This window comes from Aethalodelphis obliquidens, unplaced genomic scaffold (genome assembly GCF_003676395.1).
Source record: "Aethalodelphis obliquidens isolate GAN/ISIS:26980383/991018 unplaced genomic scaffold, ASM367639v1 scaffold44, whole genome shotgun sequence".
Taxonomy (NCBI): Eukaryota; Metazoa; Chordata; class Mammalia; order Artiodactyla; family Delphinidae; genus Aethalodelphis; species Aethalodelphis obliquidens.
In genome coordinates, this window is record NW_020837988.1 from 14,612,050 (window position 1) to 14,624,323 (window position 12,274).

The 12,274-nt window shown below is 41.0% G+C and overlaps 1 protein-coding gene across 4 annotated transcripts in view; it reads right to left on the reverse strand.

The window, feature by feature from the left end:
• DDX42 (DEAD-box helicase 42) overlaps nucleotides 1-12,011 on the reverse strand; it is a 52,991-nt gene extending 40,980 nt beyond the window's left edge. The window contains exons 1-3 of one of the 4 annotated variants that reach the window (XM_027081210.1): nucleotides 11,566-12,011; nucleotides 3,300-3,337; nucleotides 1,705-1,938 (exon numbers count right to left, since the gene is read on the reverse strand). In XM_027081210.1, the coding sequence (XP_026937011.1) occupies nucleotides 1,705-1,922 (218 nt within the window). In that variant the 5' untranslated portion in view covers nucleotides 1,923-1,938; nucleotides 3,300-3,337; nucleotides 11,566-12,011. Of the gene's footprint in view, nucleotides 1-1,704; nucleotides 1,939-3,299; nucleotides 3,338-11,554 lie in introns of all 4 variants that reach the window. The other 3 variants (XM_027081209.1, XM_027081208.1, XM_027081206.1) reach the window with 3 other exon arrangements.
• Nucleotides 12,012-12,274: the final 263 nt, after the last annotated feature.

The window sequence follows — 12,274 nt, forward strand, 5'->3', positions numbered from 1 at the left end:
CAAAAGGGATAAGTTTTCAGTACAAATTTAGTATATCATTGTTGCATAGATATAGCAAATATTAAAGTGTATGCCATGGAAAAAATTACTTTGTATGAAATATTATAAAGCTAGTTTATTCTTCATAATCCTTAAAAAAAATTTTGAGATGTATTCATGAGGCTAGAGACTTTCTTCAGAAGTTCTGGGCTGTTTTCTGAGAACCAACAGAAAATTTCTAAAATTAAAAATAAAAGTTCAGGAATATAGCCAATATTTTATAGTAACTATAAATGGAGTGTAAACTTTAAAATTTGTGAATCACTATGTTGTACACCTGAAACTTATATAACATTGTACATCAACTATACTTAAAATGTTCAATCCAAAATCCTCACCATACTATGTAAGTATTCAGAAAAGAATTTCAACATCTGTAAAAAGTATCACTTTCCCTCTAACAAATATCCCAGAAAAGAATATCTATGTAGCTATCAAATAAAACAAAACAAAAACATTGTTTAGATCTTACCTCAGAATTAAATGAAATAGTAATACAACCAAATATTAGTTTAAAGAAATCACTACTACAGCCTAAAATTTTATAGCCTTTCAAGTCTTCATTTTAAAAGCTCTAGCCACTGTTATGTGCTGCACACACACATAAATGCATATTCATTTATATAGTAGTTTCATTAATGTATCATTTAAAAGTATCTCTGAGCCGGTAAACTGTTCTCTAGAATAATGATCCTTGACTTTGCTGAATCTTAAACACTTACTTCTGTATTTAATTGCTAAATAACATACCAACTTTTTTAAATGCTGCTGTGTACTTTAAAAACTCTGATCTTGAGGTGTTTTTTTTAACTAAAAAAAAACCTCAAGCAGTGTCACAACCAGGTTGGGAATAATAGCAATAAAATATTTCTTCAGACTTGGCAAAGAGAGAAGTTATAATCTATAAGGAATTACAGCTCAAACTTTCAAGCCCCAGCTTCTTAACAATCACCTTCTTAGACATCAAGTTAAAAAAGGTAACCGGTAAATATGTTTCCTGAGAACTGTGGGCAAAAATCTGAGATCTTCCTACCACTATAAGATATTAAACATAACAGTAGTAAGGACTTGGGTATTGAGCCAAACTATGCCTCTGCCAGTTCTGACAACTGCCTGTGTTTCCAAAACAACTTGTATGGTGTAAACAAAAACTTCAGGGCTTCCCTGGTGGCACAGTGGTTGAGAGTCCGCCTGCCGATGCAGGGGACATGGGTTCGTGCCCCGGTCCGGGAAGAGCCCACATGCCACGGAGCGGCTGGGCCCGTGAGCCATGGCCGCTGAGCCTGCACGTCCGGAGCCTGTGCTCCGCAACGGGAGAGGCCACAACAGTGAGAGGCCCGCGTACCGCAAAAAAAAAAAAAAACTTCAGTAAAGACCATCAAAAGCCACATGAATTATTTAAAACTCTTCGGCCACATTTAGGTTTAAATGGCCTCAAATCCTTTTTGGAACAAGCAAAAGTGAAGGACCACAAAAGTATACTCCTTATGAATGAGTAAACTTAACAATTTAACTTGTTAGGAACAATGCAATCCAGTGAGATAACCACTTTAACAAGTCATATTATTATTTGAGAAACAAATGGTTTCTTTGCTTCAATTTCTGTTGATGGAATGAATACCTCAAAGCCTAACCTTTGCTAAATTACCAGGTATTCCCACTTACGCGTTTTCTTCATCAAAGTTGGCCCGTTTAGAACCAATTTTGTAGAAGGAAGGGAGCTGTGGTGGAGCCGACTTTCCAAATCCAGAAGAGCTGGTTGCCCCAAAGGCACTATGGGACTGCTGTGGGAGTTTTGGTTCCTCCTTCTTTCCCGCACTAATAGCGAAACCTCCAAAGCCAAATCCCCTCTTAGTGCCAGGGCCACCTTTATTCCAGTTCATGGTGTCAATGATTGATCTGTTAGGAACAAGAGACACTTACATAAGTTTAACTTTATAAACAGACCACTGATTTTCATGTCAGTTCCAACCTTTGCCTACAATTTTATTTTAAACCTTTGCCTCTCAATTAAAATTTTAACTTCAGTACAGCACAAATTGGCACAACACTATAAATCAACTATATTTCAATTAAAAAAATTTAACTCTGTACTTCAGATATGCAATATGCTAACCTCAATGAAACGGTCACATTTTCTGAAACACTGAAGAAATTGTTATTTCTTTTGTTGAGATCTCAATCTGAACAGGTATGCAGTATTTAATACCATGCCCTTCAAAAGGATTTGATTGCTCATTTAACATCTCATTCAGTTTGCCTATTGTTAAGGATAACAAAGAAATTTCCTAAGCACCGATCAAATGGGTTTAAAAACACCTTATCTCTTATAAGTCTTGGTTCCAAAAAACCTTTTTTTAATGACACAAGTTACCTACGTTTTATAGAATAGCAGAAAACTCAGAACGCGAAAAGGAACAAAATAAAATTACCTGAAATTCCTCTCCCAGATATGCAATTTTGTTGATATCTTTTGCTTTTTTTCTATGCATATGTGTATACACAAACACACCCCATTTAAAATCAAAACTGAAACCATACTGTACAAATTGTTTTAGTTACTGATTTCTTCACAGTATGATACACATGAACATCTTTAAATGTCAATAAATACATTTCTCTACTTCTGTTTTTTTAAAGTTATGAAACATATCATATATCTTTGTGCATACTCTTATTTCCTTAGGATCAATTTTTTTAAATGCAATTGCTTAGCAAACGGGAATGTGCATTCGAAGTTTTACATTTACAGAAAAGTGTCCATTATACACTGAGTAATATGAGAAGGGCATAAAACAAGGTGGGTGGTATGATTCAATGTAAAAGCATGTCTTACATGTACAGAGATAGCTAGAGGGCTGCTTATCAAAATGTTAATAGCAGTTATTTGATTTTTACTTTTTTCTTTGTATTAAAGTTTACCATTAATAAGAAAAGTTTAAATGTTTATAATAGACTCTGAAGCCAATGTGAACAGAGTTCCAAAAACTGCTTTTTACAATGGCATTGTTAAAGGGACCAGGAACAGCAACAACACGCTCTACTTTTCTGGTTCTATGCCCCTCCCCCATATATAACCTATAGGTTTTGTTTTAACTATTATACAACACTTAGTTCAGTCTGTTTAGTATTAAAGTTGATTTATGCCATGTCAACCACTGCCCTTAGTTCCAGGTAGGGACTGTCTTTACCCATTTTGGACTTTGCATAAAAGTGATTCATGGCTAGAATAAGCACTTTATAAGTAATAGTTTACTTACACTTAATTTAGACCATCTCCTGCCTTCTTCAGGAATTCCTTAAGGGGAATCAACATAATTCTAGTGAGATGAGATTTGGTAAGAGTATTTACAAGCCAGAAAATTTTAGCATCTGATAGTATCGTTTAACCAATCTGTGAGCCTGGCTTTCCAAGGGCTGTTCCTAAGCAACAAAAACGACGGATTCTGAATTTTAACCTTTTTCCTAGTGTATATAATGCATAATAAGAGGCTAGTAATAAATAAGCCATTGAAATCAGAACGTAGGCAAAGGAAGGATGGAAAAAACCACCCTTGGTAGATGTTAAGAATTACATTAACAGGGACTTCCCTGGTGGCGCAGTGGTTAAGAATCCACCCTCCAATGCAGGGGACACGGGTTCGAGCCCTGGTCCAGGAAGATCCCACATGCCACGGAGCAACTAAGCCTGTGAGCCACAACTACTGAAGCCCACGCGCCACAACAACTGAAGCCCGTGTGCCTAGAGCCCGTGCTCCGCAACAAAGAGAAGCCACCCCAATGAGAAGCCTGTGCACTGCAGCGAAGAGTAGCCCCCGCTCACCGCAACTAGAGAAAGCCCGTGTGCAGCAACGAAGACCCAACGCAGCCAAAAATAAATAATAAATAAATAAATTTATTTAAAAAAAGAATTACATTAACAATCTCCTAGCAGGAAGACTTTCAATGGTTTATCGAAAGCTTGCTGAGGAAGGTCAGGCAGTGCATTGGGTGCTCGGCGTTTATAGATGAAAGATACAGTCCCATTCTCAAGGAGTTCACAGTGTAGTTTTAGCCAGCTTAAAAAAAAAAAAAAGATGTGTTCTAATAGAGGTACTACACAAAGTGCATTTATTGATGGCCCAGGAGGAGGGTACCCAACCTATGATGAATTGGGGACAAGGCACAGTTTTTCTGGAGATGACACTGGCGTTAACTTTTTAAATCTGAAGAGGCATTATATCAGGGAAGAAGTGTCAGGAGAGGGAATTTTAGATAGAAGGCACTGTTAAGTGCTACCATAGAGAACTAGAAATATTGCAGTGCAGCTAGAGTTCTGTAGGACATTTGGGAAAATTGCAGGGCACATGTTCAGAAAGACAAGCAGGGCCCAGGGGAACAGTTTAGTATACTATGCTAAGAACACACCATACAAAACTATAGTCCGCCAGTTATAATTTTAAGCAAAAAAAAGGACACGTTTCAGATCAGTATTTTAGAATGATTAGATGAGAGACAGCAGGAAAAGTTGGACACAAGGAAAGCAGTTAGGACATTATTATAAAAATACAAATATAAAGTGACAAGGTACTGAACAACTAAGGAAGTGGCTATAAGGAAGGAGAAGGGGGGTTGTAGATCTGAGTTATTTACTTAGGTATCTATGAGGAAGAATCAACTGGGGTAACCAAATTAGACGTGGGAGCTAAGGAGGAAGGGAGAGTCTAGAATAACTCTGGAAGTTTCTGGCTTTTACAGATTGGGTGAATGGTGGTGCCATTAGTAGAGATGGAAACCTAGAAAAGCCAGGCATGGAGAAGCAGGTAGAAAGTGAGATCAGTTCAGTACCTATGGGAGAGCTAAGGACAGCTGGCAAGTAAGGTCTGTAACTGCAGAGAGAGATCTGTGATGGGGCTATAGATTTGATATGAGACATTTGCATCTGAGGTTACTGATGTAGATAAGCCAGCAGAGAGTGAGAAAAGGGGTGAGACAATCATAGTGTATGTCAATATTTAGGAATGGGCAGGGGAAGAGAAACTCACGTGGAAACTTGAGGACGAACGAAGAGGAAGGGAGGATAGCAGAGAAAGTGACACAGATGGTGAGACAAGTTTTACAGGGCAGAAAGAAATGTCTAATGTTAAAAACTAAAAAGAAGACAGGTGAGATAAGAACTAAAAAGCCTCCGTTGAAGGAGTGGGGGCAGGGTTAAGGAATGATTGGTAAGTGGTAGAGGATGAAGACTAGGCCACAAGGAGTGCAGATTACTTCCTAGGCTGTTTACCAATGACAGGAAGGAGAGCATGAGGTGTTAACTAGAGGAATTTCGTTTAAGGAAGAAATGTAAGCATGTTTATATGCTAAAGAGGAAAAGCCAACAAAAAGAAAAACTAAAGATTTGGGATGACAGGAAAAATCATAGGAACAAGGTGTTGCAGAGACCTGAAGAGACAAGATCAAAACCTTTAATAAGGAGTAAGTAACTCTTCCCCCTAGACTGAGGATAGAAGAAAAGGATGGGCATAAATTAATCCTACTAAATAATAAAGGGTTCAAATTACAAAAGAAATAAATCAAATACTTCGTTTTAAAAATTCAACTTCTGCCACAAACAGGCAAGCAATGTGACTTTAGGGGAGTGAGAGTTGCTTAATGGTTTAGAGACATAAGACGCAAAATATGCGTTTAGAATATGCGTAAAGAAATATGCGTTTCTTTAACTCTTCGGAGATTTGGGTCAGCCAAAAGACTGAGAACACTTAAGTGCCCCCAAGCCTTACACTAGTGTGAGCTAGGTCACACTGCCCACGTTCCCTAACTAATTGCCTCTAGCAAGGCCAAACAACTGTGCTATCTATACCCCACTGACTAGAATGTCAGCTCCGTGAGGGCAGGAACTTTGCCTGTTTTGTCCAACATAGTATCCTTAGTGCCTAGTGTATATAGTACTCAAAAAATTTTATGATGAATGAATAACTATCATGCATTCAGGCTCTTCAGAATTCATCCCAGTATTTGTGAAAACCATCATCTCCCGTTATTACAAACCTTGCTATCTAGCCAACCAGTCCTGATTAAATCTAAGCCAGCTCATCCTCAGTGCACCACTAATTCTTAATTTCTTGACAACAGTTTTTCCTACTATTAGTCCATGTATATGGCTACAGATCCTTGACAAACAGAGGTTTGAGGGGCTGTAGCTGATATAAGAAGCACAAGATGGCCAACCTAATCTCTATTTGGTTTCATGATGTTCAAAGAAAAAGAAAAAAAAATGAACCCTCCTCTGCTTAAGCTATTGAGGCTATTAAAATTAATTTTCAGTCTCTAAGCAAACATTGTTTGGAGAAGAGACATCCATTAAACAGTTAATAAGAAAGTCAAAACATAGTGAGGATATTAAAAAATTAACTGTAGTCCTGCTATTCGTGGGTCTCCTCAAAGCTCCCTTTATTTGGTCTTCACACACACACACACACACACACACACACACACACACACACACACACACACACACACACACACACACACACACACACCCTGGGCCTTCTCTCAGGTTACAATATGCCTGGTACATCCTTCCCACAAGCTGGCAAACTCATATCAAATAGCTCTGAAACTTCACCTCTGCCTCCATAAACACTTCTCAAATTGATGACAGAAAAGGTGAAAAATCACCACATGGCTTCTGACACCCAGGTAAAGCTCACAGACTTCATTAAAAACAACCACCAGCAACAAAAACAATCCAATTTTAAAAATGGGCAAAGGACTTGACATTTCTCCAAAGATATACAAATGGCCAATAAGTATATGAAAAGATGCTCAACATCACTAATCATTTGGGAAATGCAAATCAAAACTGTATCACCTCATACTCATTAGGATAGCTACTATTAAAAAAAAAAGGGCTTCCCTGGTGGCGCAGTGGTTAAGAATGCGCCTGCCAATGCAGGGCACAAGGGCTCAAGCCCTGGTCCAGGAAGATCCCGCATGCCTCGGAGCAACCAAGCCCATGCGCCACAACTATTGAGCCTGCGCTCTAGAGCCCGTGAGCCACAATTACTAAGCCCGTGTGCCACCTAGAGCCTGTGCTCTGCAACAAAGAGAAGCCACTGCAATGAGAAACCTGCGCACCACAATGAAGAGTAGCCCCGGCTCGCCACAACTAGAGAAAGCCCGAGTGCAGCAAAGGAGACCCAACGCAGCCATAAATAAATAAATTTTTTTAAAAAAGAAACCTACACAACAGAAAATAACAAGTCTTGGCAAGGATGTGGAGAAACCAGAACCCTTGCAAACTGCTGGTAGGGATGTAAAATGGTTCAGCTGCTGTGGAAAACAGTACAGTGGCTCCTCAAAAAATTAACCACAGAACTACCATATGATACAGCATTTCCTCTTATGAGTATAGACCCAAAAGAACTGAAAGCAGGGACAGACATTTGTACACCCATGTTCATAGTAGCATTATTCACCACAGCCAAAAGGTGGAAGCAACCCAAGTGTCCACGGATGGGTAAACTAAATGTGGTGAGATAAATATATAGCAATAGTATTCAGCCTTGAAAAGGGAGACAATTCTGACACATGCTACAACATGGATGAGCCTTGAGGACATCATGTTAAGGAAATAAGCCAGTCACAAAAGGACAAATACTGTATGATTCCACTTATATGAGGTACCTAGAGTAGCAAATTCAGAGACAGAAAATAGAAGGGTGGTTGCCAGGGATTGGGGGATGGGGAGTTACTGCTTAATGGGGAGACGGTTTCAGTTTTACAAGATGAAAAGTGTTCTGTGGACACTATGGTGGTGATGGTAGCAAAACAATGTGGATGTACTTAATGCCCCTGAACTGCCCACTTAAAAATGGTTAAGTTTTTTTACGTGTAGTTTACCAGTTAAAAAAAACCTTGAAAATCAAAGAATCAGAATTCCACTTGCACATGTATTTTTAGATTGTTATTTTATCCAGTTTATGAGAGAGAATGATGCTGTCTAGACCTCAGTTTCTACTCTGAAATGCAAACATATTTGTGAAATTTCAGTTACATTTTTTCTCTTTAAAAAATAGTGCTTTTTAAAATAAAACATCCAATCTGAAAAGAATTAGCTGTATAATAGAAGCATAAACAAAATGTATAAGCATTTGCTTTAAAGAGAACAACCTGAGTTGGGTCTTAGAAATAACAAACATTGTTTTATATAGATCAATAGCCACTTTTTGCTATGTGCCCAGTACTGAGGGATAACACCTCTCCTTTCCCATAATCTATAAAAGGCGACTCTATGTGGTAAAGTATTAAATGAAGTATAGTGGGTCAGAAATAAATAGTGAAAAGAGAAAATGAATTTCCGTCTTTTTTCGGCAGGTGTTTGTTAATATAGTGGAACTAGGGAAAGTAACGCTCAAGGGAGATGAGCACTCAGATGCTCCGCAAAACCTTCTCCCAGGTACCTCCAGACCCTGGCCCCAAACCTCCCGGCCGTACATTTCTGACCCTGTCATTCCCTTCAATTCAACAGCTCTCCACAGTTACTCAATCAGGCTGGAATGAGGCTCTCCATTGTGGCAAGAACTACTTTACATGCACTTTGGTGAATGCTCTTCCCTCTACCTGTATACCCTCCCCACCAAATCCTATACCTACCATAGTCTTATCCTTCAAAGCCTATCTCAAATACCAACTCGTAGAACTATGACATGAAGATGATTCCCCAAGAAAAGTGGTATCTCCTTCCTCAAACTCCCTTTCTAGTCTTAAAACACCCAACATCTATTCATAACTATTTGTGTTCTTGTTTTATCTCTCCAACTCCATGTTACAAGTTCTATGGCTAAAATAGCAGGCTTATTCACTTTCTTCTCTTTTGTTTTCCAGAGAATACACTCATTATTCAGGTTTATTCAATATATGGGAGACCCAAGGCAATTTACAACTTGGCTAAATAGAAAAATTAAAGACAGCTGAAATACCTGCTTGGTACTGTTTTAGGCGCTGAAATGTTGTGATTTAGCAGAAAATCATAATAGCATAGTAAAGTAGTACAGACTATGGAGCCAAGCTGACTATGTTTAAACACTGGCTTTGCCACTAACTTGATGTGAACCTCATGGAAGTTACTCAGATTCTTTGGCCTTAGCTTCTTCATCTGTAAAATGGTGAGACCATCACCTGCTTCACAAGGTTGGTGTGAAAAAATGAATTCATACACACAAATACACTTAGAACAAAGCTTGCCAAATAGTGCACAATATGTATTAGCTGTCATGTTTATCATCATCATTTTTTCTCCAAAAATCAATCTCTCCATTGGTAAACGGAGAATATCAAGCTAGACTTCTCAGGTTTCTTTCAACTCAGGGATTCCATACATCAGTGCCACATGACACTGAAGATGTCAGAGATCACTACGAGCTGACAAATGGGGACAGGCTTCATAAGAGAGCTAGAACCCAGAAAATGGGGTTTTTTATACAGAAAGATGTAAGCTGAGTAGAGAAGTGTGAAGGAAGAAGACATTCTAGGGAGGAAAGCTAGAAATAGCAGTCTAGGGAGTTAGAATAAGTTGGAACATAAAGAAGATAATTTGGCGAGAGTTTATGTTTTGGACAATCAAATAAGATACGATCTAAATGACTTTAAAAATAGTGGACTAAAAACAACTGATTATAAAACTACATTATCACTTGTGTTTTGGGAGAAGAAAGATTTCTAGTGACAGCTGATCACCATCCACTCTAATAATCTGCCTTGAGAACAACTCACACTATAAATCTGTCGGTTCTTTAACAAGAATCTGTTCAAAACCCAAGAATTTCAACACATTCTTCTAAAGCCAAATACAAGTAAATGCTGGATTACACTTATTTTAAAAGCATCTCTCTTCTCTCTGCTGGCTTAAAGAAACTAAGAGCTGATTACATAAAGATCTGATAAAACTAAAATATAAAGAACTGTACTCTTCCACAAATTACACTAAATTATTACAATGTAAGTCAGTTCTTACCATTTCTCTGCTCAAAACCCTAAGACAGTTCCCATCTCAGGCAGAAGAAAAATGAAATTTTCACAACAGCCTAAAAGGTCCTGGTTGTTCTGTGCTTCCCCCCACCCGCACCCCCGTCCCCCCAGTTCTTCCCTGACCTTATCTCCTACCACTCCCTCCTTTGCTCACAGTGTTCCAAGCATGTTGCTCTTCTAACTGTTCCTCTAACAGGCCAGCATTGTCCTTTGCAAGGTCTTTATACTTGCTGTTCCCTCTGCCTGGAATGATCATTCCTCCAGAAACTACCTGGGGTCACTCCCTCACCTCCTTCTAGTTGCTTAAATATCAGCTTGTATGTAAATACTTCCCTGACCAAGCTATTTCAAAATGCAACACCTCCCCTTCCCTCTTTGCAGCTTTATTTTTTTACCTAAGGCATTAATTATCTTCTAACATACGGTATAATTTATATATGTGTTTTCTGTCTCTCTTTCCCTCACCAGAAAGTAAGTTTCATGAAGGCCGGGGTCACACACCTCGAACAGTGGTAGGGAACAGGCACACAGAAGGTATCAACAAAAATATTTCTTGAGTGAATGAATTGCAGATTAGGCCATATAATGCCCCTTCTGGGTACAGGAAAATACAACATACATTTTTTTCCCTCCACCGCTTAAAGTCTAAAAATTAATTTTGGTATGAAAGACTTATTGCCCACCTTCCACTGGGCTTGGATCTGGAAAGTTAAAGTGAATTAAAGCAGAATCTCTGCTCTTTAGGAGTTCGGGGGTGTGTATACAGGGGACAATAGATATACAAAGATCATTTACAAAAAGCAATATGTATGGGAAGCTAGAGGAATGTGAATGACTGACCAAAGGAGTGAGGGGCAAAGCTTCCACTAAGGTGATAAGGAAGCTATGATTCCCCCAAACTCTCGACTAGTACGACTGTTCTTCCTTATATTATTGGCGCGTATGCTTGCAACTCCATATAAATTATTTACCCACATCAGATAGGCTCCTAAGTAGGCCGCAAAAAAGTTTGTGTGACGATGGTGATGCTAATCACGGATGTACTCAAAGCTACACCAAGATTACCGACTATATCTTTTACTGTCCTCAGATTTGGCAACTTTTCCCTATCAGGTCCCCCGACTTGGAGACTAGCATCTGCTAACTGCTGCTGGCTTGGGTCAGAATCCTCCCCGCGGGTATCCCTCACCCGGAGCCCAGCACCCTGCAAATCCCTTCCCTTGCAGGGCAGGCGGCCGGGAGAGCGCCGCCTCCGGAACGCCGCCAACTGGGCCTCGTTAAGAGCTGCGGGAGAAGCGGGAGCCGTGGGAGGACGGCGAAGCTCGGAAGGGCCCCTCGAGGTTTCAGTCACGCACTCCTACTACTCCCCAGCCCCCTGCGCCTCGGCTTCCCCGAGGCTCCGCCGACTCTTTGTTAAGAGAGGCCGCGGTTCCCTGGCCCTCGCTAGGCCCCACAGTTGCCTTGCGGTGCCCCCGAGGGGTTACGGCCCCGCGTCCAGACCCACCTCGCACAAACCTGCTGCTGCGGCTGCAGAGGCAGCTACTACTATCGCCGACGCGGAGAGAATCCCACGGCCCGAAGTACGAGCGGTCCAGACCCCGTCCCACCGCGCTCCTCGCTCTCCGCCCCCTTCTTCGCCGCCGCCGCCGCCGCCGCCGCCTCCGCCGCCTCTCGGCCCGTAGCTGACGCGAGGAAGGGGAACAAAACCGGACATGCGCAGTGCAGAGCGCGGGCCGAAGGGCGGAGCCTGAGCTATGGCTCCCGGAAGGCGTCGCGGGCTCCTGGCCCTAAAGCTCCAGACTGCCTCACAGACACCTCAGACACCTAACAGGCACTACTGCTGGATGAAGAGTGTTCACGGCCCGTTTAGGAAGTGGGCCTGGAAGTGAAGAAAGTAGCACTGACTGGGAGCCGCCAAAAAATCCCAAAAAGAGGCTCGAGTGGAAACCACATGTACATAAAATCGTCGATCCTCTAAAGTCCGCTCCTTTGCAAATGCGACCTGGGCAAGATTTCCCCGCGTGCCTCTGGCCACGTGGTCCCGTAGAGCATGGCGACTTTTAGCATCCGGAGCACGGGTTCAGCGTGATGACAACTTGACTGAACCCTAGTGGAGAGCACAGGGATAGGCGCGGGCAGTTCCGGCCCAGGGGCCGGGCTTATGTAACTCTCCCAGCTTCCACACCTCGCCTCAGCTGGGCGGGGGAGGAGGAGGTCTCGCTCG